The 19,762-nt window shown below is 42.3% G+C and overlaps 1 protein-coding gene across 1 annotated transcript; it reads right to left on the reverse strand.

Moving 5' to 3' along the window:
- Positions 1-1,392: 1,392 nt before the first annotated feature.
- Positions 1,393-17,825, reverse strand: LOC135512076 (ectonucleotide pyrophosphatase/phosphodiesterase family member 7-like). The gene is made up of 6 exons (XM_064933718.1): positions 17,342-17,825; positions 6,079-6,224; positions 5,288-5,920; positions 4,828-5,071; positions 2,954-3,071; positions 1,393-2,805 (listed from the first exon to the last, which is right to left on the reverse strand). Exons 1-6 carry the CDS (start codon positions 17,613-17,615, stop codon positions 2,745-2,747), a joined length of 1,476 nt encoding a protein of 491 aa, XP_064789790.1. The 5' UTR covers positions 17,616-17,825; the 3' UTR covers positions 1,393-2,744.
- Between the last annotated feature and the right edge of the window lie 1,937 nt (positions 17,826-19,762).

Below are 19,762 nucleotides of genomic sequence, written 5' to 3' on the forward strand. Positions count from 1 at the left end.
GGCCCAGATCTGGGAAAGGGTACCAAAACATTTCTGCAGCATTGAAGGTCCCCAAAACACAGTGGCCTCTATCATTCTTAAATGGAAGAAGTTTGGAACCACCAAGACTCCTCCTAGAGCGGGTCAAACTGACTAAACAGGGGAGAAGGGCCTTAGAGCTCCAGCGTTCCTCTGTGGAGATGGGAGAACCTTCCAGATGGACAACCAGCTCTGCAGCACTCTACCAATCAGGCCTTTATGGTTGAGTGGCCAGACGGAAGCCACTCCTCAGTAATAAGGCACATGACTGCCCGCTTGGAGTTTGCCAAAAGGCACCTAAAGGATTCTCAGGCCATGAGATGCAAGAATTTCTGGTCTGATGAAGCCAAGTTGTAACTATTTGGCCTGAATGCCAAGCGTCACGTCTGGAGGAAAACTGGCACCATCCCTACGGTGAAGCATGGTGGTGGAAGCAACGTGCTGTGGGGATGATTTTCAGCTGCAGGGACTGGTAGATTAGTCAGGATCGAGGCAAAGATGAACGGAGCAAAATACTGAGAGATTCTTGATGAAAACCTGCTCCAGAGTGAAGGTTCACCTTCCAACAGGACAATGCCCCTAAGCACACAGCCAATACAATGCAGGAGTGGCTTCGGGACATGTCTCTGAATGTCCTTGAGTGGCCCAGCCAGAGCTCGGACATGACCTATAAATAGATGTGCAGCAACGCTCACCATCCAACCTGACAGAGTTTGAGAGGACATGCAGAGAAGAATGGGAGAAACTCCACAAATACAGGTGTGCAAAGTTTGTAGCGCCATACCCAAGATGACTTGAGGATGTAATTGCTGCCAAAGGTGCTTCAACAAAGTACTGAGTAAAGGATCTGAATACTTATGTAAATGTGATATTTAAGTTTATTATTAATATGTTTGGAAAAATATGTATATATACAGTGCCTTACAAAAGTATTCACCCCCTTGGTGTTTTTCCTATTTTGTTGCATTACAACCTGTAATTTAAATAGATTTTAATTTGGATTTCATCTAATGAACATACACAACATAGTCCAAATTGGTGAAGTGAAAAAAAGAACATGTTTAAAAAATACAAATAAAAAGTTTCTCAAACTAGACACTAATGTACTTGTCCTCTTGCTCAGTTGTGCACCGGGGCCTCCCACTCCTCTTTCCATTCTGGTTAGAGCCAGTTTGCGCTGTTCTATGACGGGAGTAGTACGAGATCTCCAGTTTCTTGGCAATTTCTCACATGGAATAGCCTTCATTTCTCATAACAAGAATAGACTGACGAGTTTCAGAAGAAAAGTATTTTTTTTTTTTTTGAAGAGTATTTGTTTTTGGCCATTTTGAGCCTGTAATCGAACCCACAAATGCTGATGCTCCAGATACTCAATTAGTCTAAAGGTGGACAGTTTATTGCTTCTTCAATCAGAACAACAGTTTTCAGCTGAGCCAACATATTTGCAAAAGAGTTTTCAAATGATCAATTAGCCTTTTAAAATTATAAACTTGGATTAGCTAACACAACGTGCCATTGGAACACAGAAGTGATGGTTGCTGATAATGGGCCTCTGTACGCCGATGTAGATACCCCCCCCCCCCAAAAAAAATAATCTGTAGTTTCCAGTTACAATAGTCATTTACAACATTAACAATGTCTATTCTGTATTTCTGATCAATTTGATGTTATTTTAATGGATAAAACATTGCTTTTCTTTCAAAAACAAGGACAATTCTTAGTGACCACAAACTTTTGAACCGTAGTGTTGTTACTGCAGTCAAAACATGCTGGAACTAAGCCAAAGTACAGTAACTTCAGTTGCTGCTGTTTGCCTTGGTTTCTACTTGTATTTTGTAGTTACTGCAAATTTCACATTCCATTTTGTCTGACTGAACAAAATTGAACCAGGACGGACACATTGTCACAAGAATAAAATACAGATGCTGCAGAGCCTGATTTCAGTCTTACATTAATTTTGACCAAAAGGGTAGTTACTTACTGCATTTAGCCTTTGTAGGGGAGATTAGTGTGTAAGCTTGCAGACTTGGGAGGCTGTAGGTTTTTTTCTTGGTGGAGATGTGGCCTTTGGATTATTTTTGTATATACAGTACTGTATGTATTTTGGTCACCATTTAGAAATAACAATAATCTGATTGGGCAGCTGCACAGTACAATCAATGGTATACCTTTAACTCTGAAAGTGTAAAACATACTATTTTCAGTGAACAGATGAGTCCACTGTACTGGTGTTAAAATAACACTTTTGAAAGTGTTAAATATTTAATATGCTGCAGTGTTCCCCATTTAACTCAGTGTTCAAAGGAACTCGATTGTGGTGTTTGCATAGCTCTACTGTATAGCTCCAAGTTAAGGTTGCTATCTTCTGGGTACATGCATCCGACACCTGGTCGTATACACATACCTCTCACATTTATGCACACATAAAAATCAGGTTACTGACCGTGTAGGCCTTAGACCCCTAGACACAACGAGTGCAGCATAATCAATAAGCTTGTTATTGGTTTTGAAACATATTGTATGGTTGAACCGGGTGTGGACATGAAGCCAGGGTTAGAGCTAGGGTTAGAGTTAGGATGTTGGCCTTCCTGATACACTGATACAGATTTATATTGCATTGGTATTAAAACAACATTCTGTTTGGTTAAACTAGGATATTAGCACTCAAATCACACAGAAGCCCAATAACTTGTTAAACAAATGACTTCCCACAAAGGTAATGGTTTTCAAAAGGAGGTTTGTTTATCAGACTCTTTTTCATTGAGATCCTCGTGGGTGACTTCAGATCTGTAACAGAAAGTGAGGGCAAGGTAGTAGTCAGTACTACAGACGTGTGGTAATCATGTAAAGATGTTGCTGAGACAGATTACAATAGAATAGAATAGAATAAAATAAAAGTCTTGTCCTCTGAGAAGGACTTTCAAATGTAGCCTACCTCCTGTCCATTTGAGTCCTTTTCAACATGGCATGAGCTGTGGTGACAACAAACACCAGAGCTAATATACCAGCGACCGATGTCAGGCCGATGAAGACTTCCCACTGGATGTCCCTGTCTGGAAAACATTTACAAATAAGTTAGACTATACTAGATAACGTGTAGTGTCGTTTTTAAGATAAAATCCTTTTTATATTACCAAAAGGTCTGTATAGTTGGCACCATTGATTGGAGTAATCCAGTCATTCAACTTGCAGAGAAAGGAATCCAAAAATCTACCCCAAAAATCTACCCCATGTCACCTGAATAAGACCCTCGCTATTTATTAGAAAGGAGCATCAATCTCATCACCATGCACTTTCACCACCCTGTGAAGTTCATCATAATTGATTTAATCTGTAGCCTAATAAAGTGCATGCTTCCCCGAAAAGTCGTAGTGGACCACACAACATGTCATCGGGTGACTCCAAGTTCACTTTCATATGAGGGTTATTATATCAATATTTGCTCATAAAAGGGTTTCCTACATAGTTTCTTGCATATTTAATTTTACAAACACAAAATGTTCCCACCTTGTCAAGCGTGTTTTATTTTGTCCTCATTTGGAAATTTTGCCCGAAAAATGTGCTGTTTCCATCAAGTTTATCACATATGCATAGTCACTCCATTGGCCCGACCAACTAGTGCTCCCGCACATTGGCTAACCGGGATATCTGCATTGTGTCCCGCCACCCACCACCCACCAACCAGTTTACACTACTGCTACTCTCTGTTCATCATATATGCATAGTCACTTTAACCATATCTACAAGTACGTACTACCTCAATCAGCCAGACTAAACGGGGTCTGTATGTAGCCTCGATACTTTAATAGCCTCACCACTGTATAGCCTCACTACTGTTTTTCACTGTTGTTTTTATTTCTTTACTTACCTATTCTTCAACTAATACCTTTTTTGCACTATTGCTTAGAGCCTGTAAGTAAGCATTTCACTTTAAGGTACCTGTTGTATTAGGCGCACGTGACAAATACACTTTGATTTGATTTGATGCCTGTCATGACATTTTTTATTTAACATGTACTTTACTCGCAAAAAACAAATTCACTAACAAATTCAGTCATGTGGTAACTCTATAATTCTCATGAAAGCCAACGCACTCTGGGAAATATGCAAAAAAGCTTTGCATAAAGCAGTGTGCTAATTCAATAGTGTCTATATGGGTACACACTTTAGTGTTAATTTAACACTGGGGAATTGTCTGTGTAGGACACAATCACATGGCGATCATTCTGTTAGATTACATTCTCATATCAAGGCATAAAACAAGATATGTATCTGCAACATTTATTATCAGAATGTTATATAGTTTATCAGATACATCTGCATGGGTTCAAGGTTTAGAACTAGCATTGGAAAGATTGTTATCTTGGGATAGGCATTTTGGTAGATCTTACTGATGTATTCAAAACATGTTTCTCTATAAAGGCAAAGGTTCAACAACGTGAGATAAGGGTCATATAATTCCCTGGGTAAACCTGAGCAATGGGGTGTAAGAAAAAGACAGCTTATGATTCTGTCCTTGGTCAAGCTTAAATTCATTTCCTCAACATTTAAGCTTTTTTGTTGTTGAATATTGATTACTAACCTGTTAACAGTTGATGACAAATAAAAGCTCACTTTCATGTGATCAAAATATGTTTCTCTATTATGAAGCCAAAAGTACAAAATACTAATGTAATTCCATTGGTAAACCTACTTAATGGGGAATAGGAACAGTTTATAATTCTGTCCAAGCAGCATTCACATTTTGAATATCCTATGTTGTTCTGCACATAAATGTTCTGTCAATAAATTATAAACGTAAAGGCTTACTCTCATAGGATCCCTGGTCCTTCTTGGGAACCAGCATCTGGCGAGTGACCTCCAGGGACCCATCGTTGACCTCCGGTTTAATGCCCAGGAGGTGGCACATCAGCGGATACACGTTCACCGTCTCAAAGGGTCCCACAGCCAGGTTCTTCTGGAAGTCAGGCCCCACAGCTCTGAAGAACGGCTTCATGTCCATCATCTGGTTATCATAGCCATGCTCTCCCTTGTTGAACTGGACTGGGAAAAACTGTAAAGATGATAATGAAAGAGTGCTTATAGGGTTTTAGTGCAGAGATTGCAATGGTTTTTGGTAACAGAACTTCAATGCATGCCATCAAGACAGTATGAAGAGAGTTTGTTCTGACCACATGACCTGATCAGGAAAAATTATGCCCGTCTCCTGAGTAGCGTGTATAAAGAACAACAATATAGTAATGTTAGGATACTGTTTCGGCACACTCACGCCATTGATGACATATCCTTGATCAGCGAAGAGAATCAGGGGCAGGAGGCGAGGGTGGTTACTATAGTGAAGCCTACCAGGCATGTCCTCCTTCTTATACACATGCAGGTGAGGGTGGCCCCCTTTCAGGGCCTGGTACACCTTCTCCAGCATTCCTTCTCTGGGAAGAAGCATTCCTGTTGGTCCATAATCTACCAGTTGGAACTTGATATCCCGGAAGTCAAATCCTGGAATCTTGGACAGGATGATCTCGTCGACCAGGCCATTCCGGAGCACAGTGGTCATTCCGTGATCAGCAGTGATAATGATGTTGAGCCGATCAGACAGGCCGTGATTCCGGGTGGTATCGCGGATATATCCCACGGTCCGGTCCACTTGTTGAACCATCTCCTGGCGCTCCGGGGATTCTGGTCCATACTTGTGTCCCGTTCCATCTGGTTCACCGAAGTACAAAGACACAAAGTCTAGGTCCTCCTTGGAGAACCACTGACCAATCACCTTGTCGATATTGATCCTCCAGTCCGTCTCATTGTTGTGCTCATAGAAACGAGGTTCCACCTGGCTGACCTTTACTCTCTCACCTTTGTAGGTGGCGGCCGTGCCGGGGAAGTGGAGGGAGCCTGCCTTCAGACCCTGCATGGCAGAGGAAGGGTGAAAATGATTCTAACCTTATTTATAACGGAGCTGTATTACATTACAATTATACAGTAGCTTCAGACCCACCAAGGGACGTAGAAGGAATTAAGAAAGGTATGACAGAGATGATTTGTGTGTGTGTGTGTTGCAATCACTTGTCTCTGAGCTGTTATCCAGATGGGCAGACTCCCGTTGTCCCAGTAGGAATCCACAAACTGGGTCATGTAGTACTGTTTCTTCTCCTGGGTCGTAGTGTTGAACCAAATATTGTGGATCACTCCATGGTTTTCTATGTACCGGCCTGAGGAACAGAGACAAGCAACAAGCAGTCCTTATAAGTGGAGCTGTGAATGTGGTGTTGATAGGCCTCCATTGTCTTGTTGGCTTATAATAGGCCAATAGGACCATGGACACTCATTCATCTCTTCTGGAGCCGGATGGGTTGCAGAATGGTGTCTGTCACAAAGTAAATTACAGCCTAATAGTAATCAGACTCTGGCGTTTGTTTTATCATAATGTCTTAAAAACAGAATCTTAACTTGCTTTAGCGATATTTTACACTGGGTATACCAAACATTAGGAACATCTTCCTAATATTGAGCTCCACCCCTTTTGACCTCAGAACAACCTAAATTATTTGGGGCATGGACTCTACAAGGTGTCGAAAGCGTTCCACAGGGACGCTGGCCAATATTCCCTAAAATGTGTTTTGGGCACAAAGAACATTTCAGGTATGCTGAGCTCAAACTTGAAAATTAATAACATTTTCTGCAACTTCCGGCCCTTTTTACTGTGAACACTGAGGCGACCCCCTTTAAGTTACAAGTAGGCTACTGTGGCTATTTGATCATAATGTAGGTCTACCAGAGTGGCCTACCATAAAAAACAATGGAGAAAAACACATCACATAACATTTTAACATGGAAATATCTGTTCTATCATTCAGCCTACAGTAGCAGCCCATGTGTGGTGTTCAACACAAACATTCCATGAGACTTTTGAAAAAAAAACCTGCAGGGATTGAAATTAACCTGTTAATCCACTTGTCCTTCAGTCAAGGAGGTGACTGACAATGTTGTGTCTGATGCAAGAAACCACTGTACAAAATACAATTAATTGTTAATTAGACAAATTATGTCTATTGGCTACTTAGCCTATTCAAGACTGCCTTAAAATAAAACAAATTCCCCTTTAAGACATAAAAAAAGCTCTTTGTCTGACTTGCTTTTCAAAGACGGTCCACATTTTGTGCTATTGTTTAAGGCAACCACTCCCCAATTGTTGACTAGAAATGATCTATAACTGAGCTAATAACTCACTAATTAGCAAAGAATATGAACAAATGTGCACACATGGTTACATGGAGCTCTCACTTTGATCTCAAAACAAGCGCATCTACTTGTGACAGCTCATACTGTAGTCTAAACACAGTCCAGTTCAAAGTGAATGGCACAGATCCATATATGGTTAAAAGCGCTGTACTGCAGCGCCAGCTGTGCCATCAGAGTCCCTGGGTTAGCGCCCAGGCTCTGTCGCAACCGGCCGCGACCGGGAGGTCCGTGGGGCAACGCACAATTGGCCTAGCGTCGTCCGGGTTAGGGAGGGCTTGGTCGGTAGGGATGTCCTTGTCTCATAGTGCACCAGCGACTCCTGTGGCGGGCCGGGCGCAGTGCGTGCTAACCAAGGTTGCCAGGTGCACGGTGTACCCTCCGACACATTGGTGCGGCTGGCTTCTGGGTTGGATGTGCGCTGTGTTAAGAAGCAGTACGGCTGGTTGGGTTGTGTATCGGAGGACGCATGACTTTCAACCTTCGTCTCTCCCGAGCCCGTACGGGAGTTGTAGCGATGAGACAAGATAGTAGCTACTACAACAATTGGATACCACGAAATTGGGGAGAAAAAGGGGGGTAAAAAAAATAATAATAATAATTTCCTCACCATCATAAATAAGCATGCCCCTTTCAAAAAATGTCGAACTAAGAACAGATATAGTCCTTGGTTAACTCCAGACCTGACTGCCCTTGACCAGCACAAAACATCCTGTGGCGGACTGCAATAGCATCGAATAGTCTCCGCGATAAGCAACTGTTCAGGGAAGTCAGGAACCAATACACGCAGTCCGTCAGGAACCAATACACGCAGTCCGTCAGGAAAGCAAAGCTTTCTCAAACAGAAATTTGCATCCGGTAGCTCTGACTCCAGAAAGTTTTGGGACACTGTAAAGTCCATGGAAAACAAGAGCACTTCCTCCCAGCTGCCCACTGCACTGAGGCTAGTTCACCACCGATAAATCCATGATAATCGAAAAATTCAATAAGCATTTCTCTACGGCTGGCCATGCTTTCCTCCTGGCTACCCCAGCCAACAGCTCCGCAACCCCCGCAGCTACTTGCCCGAGCCTCCCCAGCTTCTCCTTCACCCAAATCCAGATAGCAGATGTTCTGAAAGAGCTGCAAAACCTGGACCCGTACAAATCAGCTGGGCTAAACAATCCGGACCCTCTCTTTCTAAAATTATCTGCCGCAATTGTTGCAACCCCTATTACTAGCCTGTTCAACCTCTCTTTCATATTGTCCAAGATCCCTAAAGATTGGAAAGCTGTCGCGGTCATCCCCCTCTTCAAAGGGGGTGACACTCTAGACCAAAACTGTTATCCATCCTGCCTTGCCTTTCTAAAGTCTTCGAAAGCCAAGTCAATGAAAGAATCACTGACCATTTCGAATCCCACCGTACCTTCTCCGCTGTGCAATCAGGTTTCCGAGCTGGGCATGGGTGCACCTCAGCCACGCTTGAGGTACTAAACGATATCATAACTGCCATCGATAAAAGACAGTACTGTGCAGCTGTCTTCATTGACCATGCCAAGGCTTTCGACACTGTCAATCACCACATTCTTATTGGCAGACTCAATAGCCTTGGTTTCTCAAGTGACTGCCTCGCCTGGTTCAGCAACCACTTCGCAGACAGAGTTCAGTGTGTCAAATCTGAGGGCCTGTTGTCCGGACCTCTGGCAGACTCTATGGGGGTGCCACAGGGTTAAATTCTGGGGCCAACTCTTTTTTTCTGTATATATCAACGATGTCGCTCTTGCTGCGGGTGATTCCCTGATCCACCTCTACGCAGACGACGCCATTCTGTATACAGTACATCTGGCCCTTCTTGGACACTGTGTTTAAGGGTCGGGACAAAATCTGTCCAAAATTGCTAATATATGCATATAATAATTATTATTGAATAGAAAACACTCTAAAGCTTCTAAAACCGTTTGAGTTATGTCTGTATGTATAGCAGAACTCACAGGGCAGCCAATCTCCCAAACTAGTTTTCTCATCAGGAAAGTTGGGCCAACTTTGACATCATCGCCCCCACCCTTCCCAACTAGCTATGGATCTGGGAACAGTTTCTATGTCTTCCGTGAGATGTCTTCTATCAGTAGAGTGTTTAATTGTGCAAATCCCACGAGCTTTGACCCTTTGGCAGGCAAAATATTGGGTGTCGCGAGAAAATAGATGCGCGTTCTGGCGCGAATTGTACACAGTCATTCCTCCGTTCCAGATTGTCTGAGAGGAATTGCTTTTGTCCGTTTGAATCGCCAATTGTTTTGTACGTTAATAACATCCTAAAGCTTGATTCTGCACTTAGTTCGACCAGTTTAGTCGACATATAATATGTAATTTTGAAGTTTTGATGCGCAACTGTTCGGGACCAGAAGTAATTTTGGATGCATTTCAGCTGGAACTTGTCGCAATATGCTAATACAAAGACACACGACTTGAAACCAAACGAATGTTTGGGTGAGTATGACTCCTTCCACTACATTCTGATCGAAGACCATCAAAGGTAGGGGAATATTTATGTTGTAATTTTGTGTTTCTGTTGACTCCAACATAGCGGAGAAATATTGCTTATGTCTGAGCGCCGTCTCAGATTATTGAATAGTGAACGATTTCTGTAAGGTTAAAAATAAATGTGACAAAGCGATTGCATTAAGAAGCAGTGTATCTTTCTAACTATATGTAGAACATGTATATTTAGTCAAAGTTTATGATGTGTATTGCTGTTATCTGGCGTTATCTGGCGGAGTTATCTATATTTTCTCTGGACATTTTTTAGCATTTTCTGAACATGGCGTCAATGTAAACGGAGATTTATGGATATAAATTGCATATTATTGAAAAAACATAAATGTACTGTGTAACATGTCCTATTACTGTCATCTGATGAAGATTTTCAAAAGGTTAGTGAATTATTTTTCTTTTAATCCTGCGTCTGTGATTGCATCTTTTGTTCGACAAAATGGCTACATATCGTCTGTGTCTTTGTGGTGGTTTGACATACATATGTGCTATGTTTTCGCCGTAAAACATTTTAGAAATCTGACTCACTGGGTAGATGAACAAGGTGTGTATCTTTCATTTGAGCTATTGGACTTGTTAATGTGTGGAGGTTAAATATTTCTAAGAATATATTTGCATTCTGTGCGCCACTTTTTGAGTTGAGGGGGCAGGGGGGGTGCCCTTGGGGAACGTGTAGCGTGAACACGTTAACCTCTCTGAACCACCCATCCCGGATCCGGTATAATTGTCAACAGCAACGCTGAATAGCATAGGGCCACAGTCAAATAATATTACTAGAAAATATTCATATTCATTAAATCACAAGTGCAATATAGGAAAACACAGCTTAGCCTTTTGTTAATCCACCTGTCGTCTCAGATTTTGAAATTATGCTTTACAGCGAAAGCAATACAAGCATTTGTGTAAGTTTATTGAACGCTCGACAAAACAATAAGTACACTTAGCATCAGATAACTTGGTCACGAAAATCAGAAAAGCAATCAAATTAATTGATTACCTTTGATGATCTTTGGATGTTTTCACTCACGAGACTTTCAGTTAGACAACAAATGTTCCTTTTGTTCTTTTGTTGTTTATATCCAAATACCTGGTGCGTTATGCCCAGGAATCCACCGGAAAGAGCGGTCACGACAACGCAGACAAACATTCCAAATTATATCCATAATGTCCACAGAAAAATGTCAAACGGTTTTTATAATCAATCCTTAGGGTATTTTTCAAATATCTATTCGATAATATATCAACCGGGACAGTTGGCTTTTCACTAGGACCGGGAGTAACAATGGCCGCCTTTCTCTTTTGCGCACAATTCACTCTGAGAGCCCCCACCTATCCACTTACACAATGTGGTCATTCACGCTCATTCTTCAAAATAAAAGCCTGAAACTATGTCTAAAGGCTGTTGACACCTTAGGGAAGCCATAGAAAAAGGAATCTGGTTGATATCCCTTTAAATGGGCAATAGGGATGCTTAAGAACAGAGAGGTTTCAAAAACAGGGGCACTTCCTGATTGCATTTTCCTCAGGTTTCAGCCTACAATATCAGTTCTGTTTAACTCACAGACAAAATTTTGACCGTTTTGGAAACTTTAGAGTGTTTTCTATCCTAATCTGTCAATTATATGCATATTCTAGCATCTGGTCCTGAGAAATAGGCCGTTTTCTTTGGGAACGTTATTTTTCCAACATAAAAATAGTGCCCCCTAGCTTCAAGATTAACTAACCTCCAAACGAGCTTCAATGCCATACAACACTCTTTCCGTGGCCTCCAACTGCTTTTCAACTGTTCGCTGCCCGCACCCGCCCGCCCGACCAGCATCACTACTCTGGACGGTTCTGACCCAGAATATGTGGACAACTACAAATACCTAGGTCTCTGGCTAGACTGTAAACTCTCCTTCCAGACTAATATCAAACATCTCCAATTCAAAATCTAATCTAGAATCGGCATTCTATTTCGCAACAAAGCCTCCTTCACTCATGCCGCCAAACACACCCTAGCAAAACTGACTATACTACCAAAATCAAATCAAAAATCAAATCAAATGTATTACTCAGCAAACTGGATGCAGTCTATCACAGTGCCATCTGCTTTGTCAGCAAAGCCCCTTATAGCACCCACCACTGCGACCTGTATGCTCTAGTCGGCTGGCCCTCGCTACATATTTGTCACCAGACCCACTGGATCCAGGTCATCTATAAGTCTATGCTAGGTAAAGCTCCGCCTTACCTCAACTCACTGGTCACGATAACAACACCCACCCGTAGCACACGCTCCAGCAGGTATATCTCACTGGTCATCCACAAAACCAGCACGTCCTTTGGCCGCCTTTCCTTCCAGTTCTCTGCTGCCAGTGACTGGAACGAATTGCAAAAATCGCTGAAGCTGGAGACTTACATTTCCCTCACTAACTTTAAACATCAGCTATCTGAGCAGCTGACCGATCACTGCAACTGTACATAGTCCATCTGTAAATAGCCCACTCATTCTACCTAGCTCATCCCCAAATTGTTTTTATTTACTTTTCTGCTCTTTTGCACACCAGTATCACTACTTGCACATCATCATCTGCTCATCTATCAATCCAGTGTTAACCTGCTAAATTGTAATTACTTCGCTACTATGGCCTGTTTATTGCCTTACCTCCTCACGCCATTTGAACACACTCTATATAGATGTTCTTTTTTCTATTGTGTTATCGACTGTACGTTTGTTTATTCCATGTGTAACTCTGTGTTGTTTGCCGCACTGCTTTATCTTGGCCAGGTCGCAGTTGTAAATGAGAACCTGTTCTCAACTAGCTTACCTGGTTAAATGAAGGTGAAATTCAAAAAAATAAAAGGGCAGGACATGAGACGGGAGTAGAAATTAACGTCGGCATGTTCCAAGCATTTCAACGTAGGTAAGCATGGGGGGTTACAGGTGCCCTAAAGGGACTAAACTAGAATATTAATACACAACGTATTGCTCCCCATTTACTTTTGATGACTCATATGGATGTCATAAGGTGAACTCACCAATTTGTAAGTCGCTCTGGATAAGAGCGTCTGCCAAATGACTTAAATGTAATGTAAATGATAAGGAAAAAGTAAATATTCACTGTTTAGCCTATTGTTTTCTTTTTAACAGTTCTCTTAATATAAATAAATGAACTTTTCAGAATAACCTTTTCTAAACTAGGGAAAGAGGGTTCCCAGACTTAAGTCTTAGTCTGAACTAAATAGTCAACCTGTAATGGGTACGTAATACAGGTGAGTCTACAGTCACATTGTCTCTGAGGCTGAGTGGTGATGGTGTATGCCCAGACTGAGGTGCAACAGTACCCTCAGTAGGCACTCTGGCTGGTTCAGGTGAGTCTGGAGCACGTTCCACATCCGAGCAAGAACTCTCTCTCCAGCTATAAAGCTTCTGTCTTTTGCTTTGCTGTCTCTCCACCTGTGCTCCCTGTTGTGTCTGTACAACCTGTTTAGTCTTTGGAGGTCTCAGGAGGTCGAGTCACGTGCGAAGCTGTCTTTTCATCATGACTGACGCGGGTGCCACTTCGGTTGTAGCGTGGGGAGTGTTTCTGTAGGTTAACAGGAAGGTGTTTAGACACCTATTGCGGGAGCCGTTCCCTTGTGATGATTTTAAAGTTTGCTTCATTGTTTGGACAAACCTTTCAGCGAGGCCATTCATTGCAGGGTGAATCGGTGCTGACTTGATGTGCTGAATTTCATTTGCTTCCATGAATGACTGGAACTCTTCAGACACCAGTTGGGGGCCATTATTGCTAACGAGTTGCATTGGCAAGCCGAAGCGACTGAAGATTGACCGTAGCTCTTCGATGGTTCTCTCCGCTGAGGTTCTCTTCATCACTGTGACCTCAGGCCATTTGCTGTGTGCGTCAACCACAACTAAGAACATACGATCCTCCAGTGGGCCTGCATAGTCTATGTGGACTCGCTGCCAAGGCTCCTCTGGGAAGTCCCACGGGTGTAGTGGCGCTAGCTGATGCATGTTCCTCATCTTTTGGCATGCAGGACATGACTTGACCTTGTTTTCGATTTCTGCGTCCAAACCTGGCCACCAAAAGTAGCTGCATGCAATCTCCTTCATTCGCACCATGCCACAGTGCCCTGAATGGAGTTCCTCAAGCACCTGCCTTCTCAGTGGCGGCGGTATGATGACATCTGTCTGTCCACTTCCACTGTTTGGTTTTGTTCAAAAGTTCATGCAGTGGCTTTAACATGTTACCGAGGTTTGGCCCAAACTTTGCGTAGTATGTCAGTAGTCCTAAGAATGATCTCAGCTGACTCACGTTCTGTGGGGATGTAGTTTCCACAACGGCCTTCGATGGTACCTTGTAGAGCCCCGAACTGTCAATGACGTGGCCCAGGTACTCAACAAATGGCCGGAAAAACTTGTATTTGTCCTTCGGGACCCTCAGACCGTACTCTTCCAATCTCTGTAGTGTAGCGTTCAGGTTTCTCATGTTCTCCCACGAGTCTTTGCCGGTGATGAGTAGATCAGAGGTAACATTGGACCACAGTAATCCCGCTCAGTATCTGGTCCATAGCTCTCTGAAACAAGGCCCGGAGCTGAGGTGATTCCAAAAGGAAGCCTCCGGTACCTGTATAGTCCTTTGTGAGTCACCATGATCAACAGTTCTTGTGACTCTTGGTCCACATGCATCTGTAGATAGACTTATGTCAGGCCTATCTTACTAAATTTTTGTCCTCCAGCTAAATCAGAAAAGAGGTTGTGAATGAGGGGTAGTGGATATTTTTCAGCAGCCAAGACTGGGTTAATGGTGACTGAAATCACCACAGAGTCTGAGTGATCCATCTTTTTCATGACTGGAACAGCGGGTGTAGCCCATTCACTAACATTCACTGGATCCAATACCCCATTCTCAACTAGTCAGTTTAGCTCAATTTCAACTTTTGATTTTATGGTGTATGGGACAGGTCTAGCTTTGAAGCATTTTGGCTTGCTGTCTGGTTTCAAGGTCAGTTTAACTGTTATGTCCTTCACACTGCCAAGTTCTCCTTTGAACACATCCGCGTGTTTCCTCAATATTCCTTGTAGGTTTGTGTCCTCATTTGCAACCATGTGAATTTCCTGCCAGTTTAGTTTGATATTTTCCAGCCATGTGTGCCTAGCAATGCTGGATGGTTGCCTTTCACAATGTAGAGTGGTAGCTTTACCTTCTGTTTGTTGAGCTCCACAATCACGCTTCTTCTCACTGGAATAATCTCACCGGTGTATGTTTTCAGCGTCATCTTTGTGGGCTGTGGTGTGAGGTGATGTAGTTTCTCCTTGTATACAGCCTCAGACAGCAAAGATATGGCTACTCCAGTGTCCACTTGCATCCGTACTGCGTTTCCATTCAGTAGCGGTGTCACCCAGTACCCGTATCCATTGTCTGAAATTGACATAACGTGCAAAGATTCTTTCCCTTCAGACAGGGTATCACTTTGTTCATCCTCTGTGTGCTCCATTTTATGCACTTTCTTTTTGTGCTCCCTGAAGTCGCTTTTCCTTTGTTCAGTACTTTTCTTTGATTGTCTCTTTTTGTTTTTACATGCACGTTCGATTTGACCCTTTTTTCCACAACTTCTGCAGTCTAAGTCTTTGCACCAACACTCTTCTGCTTGGTGACCTGGTTTCCCACAGCGATAGCATGGCTTGCCACCTCCTGCCTTGTTTTTTAACTCGGTAGACACCTTGTGCACTTGGGTCGATGCACTTAGCTGTTGTGCGTCTCTGGAATGTTAAGTTACTCTCAGTCAAAAGGCGTTTCTGAATTGCCTCGCTGCTCATGCCACAGAATAACCGAGCTAGTATAGTGTCACTCATCGTTCGCTCAAATTCACAGTGTTCAGATAACTGTTTCAATACAGCCACAAACTGAGAGATTGATTCCCCCTCCTCTTGATTTATTTTATGAAACCTGAATCTCTGCGATTATCAGTGGTTTGGAGAATAATGTCCTTTTAAAAAGGTAGCCACAATTTCATCATATGATTTATCACCAGGTTTTTCAGGTGTTACTAGGCTGCGCAGTAGATTGATGTTTTTCCTCCCAAAACAGTAAAAAATGTTGGCACGACTTCTGCTTTAATTCCATTTGCCAACACAAAGTACTCAAAACGTAAAGTGCAAGAACTCCATTGTTCCACAGATTCAACAAATGTTCCTATATTTCCAACCAATGGAGACATTTTAGGTTTATTTTTCTTTCACCTTTCAGACGGTCCCTTACTACGACCCTTTTTTTTGTCTTTTCACTCACGATGACTTCACTTTCTCCCTCAGCGAAACTCTTCCTATCCCTGGAGGCTCTCGTTGCTGTGACATCAAAAGCGAACTCGCTTCACTTGACTGGCTAGCTCCATGTTTTGTTTGCGTCTTTCTACAGCAGAAGAAATTACGAATTTAACTCAGACTTTCTGCCGAAGATAATGAGCACAAATGTGAGAACGTTTCTTCCTCGTCGCCAGTTTTGTTGTATAGCACACTGTATTACTTTTACAACTAAAATAAGGACAGGACATGAGACGGGAGTAGAAATTAACGTCGGCATTGTTTAATGCGTTCCACATGAAGAACATTCCAAGCATTTCAATGTAGGTAAGCAAGGGGGTTACAGGTGCCCTAAAGGGACACAAGTACTACATATAATGATATGATAAAATTATATATTTACATCTTTGTCCTTTTTAAGTCCAAAAATCGATGTACAGTGGCAACTACAGATTGCCCCTTTAACTCTATCAAACGTGTGCGAGTTTGAGCTTGTGTCCATTAGGCCTATGGATTTTTTAAAAAATCAGCATGAATTAGATTGAGCAATAAAAGCCTGATTTCTAATCCATAGGCTGGGAACCGCACCATGCAGCTGTTTCAAGAGCGCATTTTTCACTTGCTGTCCACTGGTTTCAAAAACAATGATTGATAGGCAGCATAAACTTATTGATTTCAACCATTATTGGATTCAAATACACATTTAGATTTCTGAACAGTCATCCACAACAACCACAATCCGTATGGCGCAAATAGCTAAATGAGAGAGCAGCAGTGTGACTCACGTCAATGCGCTATATAGATATCCGTATCGCTGTAAACTACACCATTGCTCTCATCCTTAATTGCAAGCGTTTATTGAAATTGGATAATATTTGGATGCCGACAGCAGTCGCACCATTGGAAGACATAGCTTGGACTGTAGCCTACAGAAGCCTATTCCTGCTCTTTTCCCGTAATCCATCAAACACATTTGGTGTCATCATAGCGGTCTCTGACTTGTAGGCATACATGCTCAGGTGGAACTAACTTAAATTTGTGCCTTTTTTCAATGCTGATTTGAATGTTATTGACAAAACAGAGAAGTGTCAAAGATTTTTTTCGTGAACATCCTTTCTGAATTAAAAGTCATCCTTGATGTAATCATCGAGTTAAAAAAATATCTGTAATCGGATTACAATGTTTTTGCTGGTAATGTAACGGATTACAGTTACTGTTTTTTGGGGTAATCCCTTACATGTAATTCATTACTCCCCAACCCTGGTAATAGTTTACCTGTGAGCAGGGTGAAGTGTGTGGGGCTGGTGATGGTGAGGTAGGGGGGTGTGACGTAGGCAGCCCTGACGCCGTCCCGGCCCATCGCGTCCAAGTGAGGGGTGTCCACGTCCCTGTCATAGTCCCAACGGAACCCATCGAATGAGATGAGCAGCAGCTTGTTGTTTCTGGATCTCCTGTGGGGAGAATCCACTCCAGGGAAGGAGCCTTGGTGTGGGGCAGCCAGAGATGGAGAGAGGGCCAGTAGGCTGAGAAGACCTAGTCTTAGCAGCATGTCTTGTGCTTCACGGTCACCTCGGGATCACAGTTAATGGTTATATGTCCCACAATAACCCACAATATGTCCAAAACACTTTGTAGTCACACCAGAGTCCAAGCAAAACTACTCTGAGCACCACCACTACTGACTGACAGACTCTGTCCTGTAGCTTCCTACCCTTCAACTGACTGTGTTCAATCACACACTGATACACTTCATACCTACCGAGATAAAGAGCGAACACCGTCACTGCATGCTGTGAGAGATAAGATATTATTTTATCTCTCTCACCCTATCGCTATCAGAGCATAAATCCACCTTTTGAGGTTTATTATACAGGTCCTGTTCTACAACCTCCTGTCTGATCTTCTCATCACCACTATTAAAGTTATATGGTTCATCTAAATTGATCTGAGGTTGTGTGTGTGTGTGTGCTTATATTTTTGAATAGTTGTGTTTTAGTTTAATCATTATAGCCTTCTTTTATGTATGAATTATTTTTATGACCAAAAGTAGGAAACCCTTTTTTCTAATAACCTCTATTCCCCACCAGGTGGAGACAGTACTTCATTGATGATACATGGGATGCTGTTGAACTCTGCAGTCTGTCAGCTGTAACTGGAACTCACTGCTGGAGTTTCTGGGGTGCATTTAGTAGTCGCATTTTGCAACGAAAACCATTAACTCCTAATGGAAAACATTTTGCAACGAAAACTAGAGTTTTTATTGGACAAATTCAGCTAGGTTTCTCCCCGTTTTGTTCTGTTTGCTTCCATTTGTTTATGTTTGGTTCCCAGTGAATACACCCCAGGTAATCCCCACCTCCTCCCAGATATCCTCAACTCCTTCCAGCTATTTTTCTCTGTCTTTGAGCTCATCCCTCTATTCTATATCTCCCCATCTCTCTTCCTCTCATTCCCTCTCTTTCCAGATATCCTCAACTCCTTCCAGCTATTTTTCTCTGTCTTTGAGCTCATCCCTCTATTCTATATCTCCCCCTCTCTCTTCCTCTCATTCCCTCTCTTTCTGGTCATGCTTGACTTGGCAAATGTATGACATTATCATATATTACTATATAGAAATGTAATGTATGTATGACATTTTATGTAATGTATGTACCCCTGGAGAGAGAAAGAGAATAAGTTAAGTATGATTTCAACTATAATTGTATTATTTAAATCGGTTATAACTGGCGTATAAGTGGAAACCAGTATGAGGTAAAGTTCATTTCAGGATTTAAAAGTTGAGCTGTTTGACATTAATGGGTTTGCTGTGTCAACTGTCTATTCAATGGTGTGTGTGTGTGTGTGTGTGTGTGTGTGTGTGTGTGTGTGTGTGTGTGTGTGTGTGTGTGTACGTACGTACGTGTGATACAGGTTGGAAGGGATTGGCTAAATCCTTTTGGTAAGTTATCTTTATTGAATTGTCAAATGGGAGAAAGTTGATACAAGTTATTTTCCTAAAATTAAGGTAGGTTGTTTTAATGTGTTTTATTCATCATCAACTAACTGTAACCTGGTTGCTTTAGAGTTATGCTGGAAAACATACATATTCTGTGTTTCCATATCTGTGAAAGAGAAGGGACAAATGAAGGAGAGGAGACAAAGGAGAGGAGACAAATGAAAGAGAAGAGACGTGAAAAATTTCCAGCACACACATACAACAGTAGGTGTGAAGGGTCTATTTCTTCAAACAATCTGTATGCAGGTTGTTTAGGATTCAAACCTCAAACAGCCTAATTCCTACTCTTAGAGGAGGTGCTTCCACAAGAATGTGATTTGTACCGCATACAAGCTAAAGTATTGGATTCTTCACACACCAGTGCTCCAGTAATGGTAATGCTAATGCACCTTAACGTTGGATGCCAACCGCCGATAAACTCCACAGAAGAAGAGGTGGGGGCGACAATACCGCCAGCTAGCTAGCTAGAGACAAATGTAGACAGTGTCCTTTGCCCCTGCCTGTTGGGCACTGGAGGGAAGGACACTGTGTGCTAGCTAATTAGCTAGCTAGCTAGAAGGACGCTGGTACACAGTAGGCGGGAGGTGGGGTTGACACCGGTAGCTACCTAGCTCTAGCTAGTTAGGACACTAGTAGACAGTATCCTTCCCCCATGAAAACTCAGATAATACTTGTATTTTCCTTTGACCCACATTTTAATC

This window comes from Oncorhynchus masou, chromosome 24 (assembly GCF_036934945.1).
Source record: "Oncorhynchus masou masou isolate Uvic2021 chromosome 24, UVic_Omas_1.1, whole genome shotgun sequence".
Classification (NCBI taxonomy): Eukaryota; Metazoa; Chordata; class Actinopteri; order Salmoniformes; family Salmonidae; genus Oncorhynchus; species Oncorhynchus masou.

What these genes read in the sequence shown, in the direction of transcription:
- LOC135512076 (XM_064933718.1), bottom strand. Translation starts at nt 17,615, where the DNA reads ATGCTGCTAAGACTAGGTCTTCTCAGCCTACTGGCCCTCTCTCCATCT. An exon ending in ACACTTCACCCTGCTCACAG is followed by an intron (nt 6,225 to 17,341) that starts GTAAACTATTAC and finishes TCTGTTCCTCAG; the next exon opens with GCCGGTACATAGAAAACCAT. An exon ending in AGGACTCAAATGGACAGGAG is followed by an intron (nt 2,806 to 2,953) that starts GTAGGCTACATT and finishes TTTCTGTTACAG; the next exon opens with ATCTGAAGTCACCCACGAGG.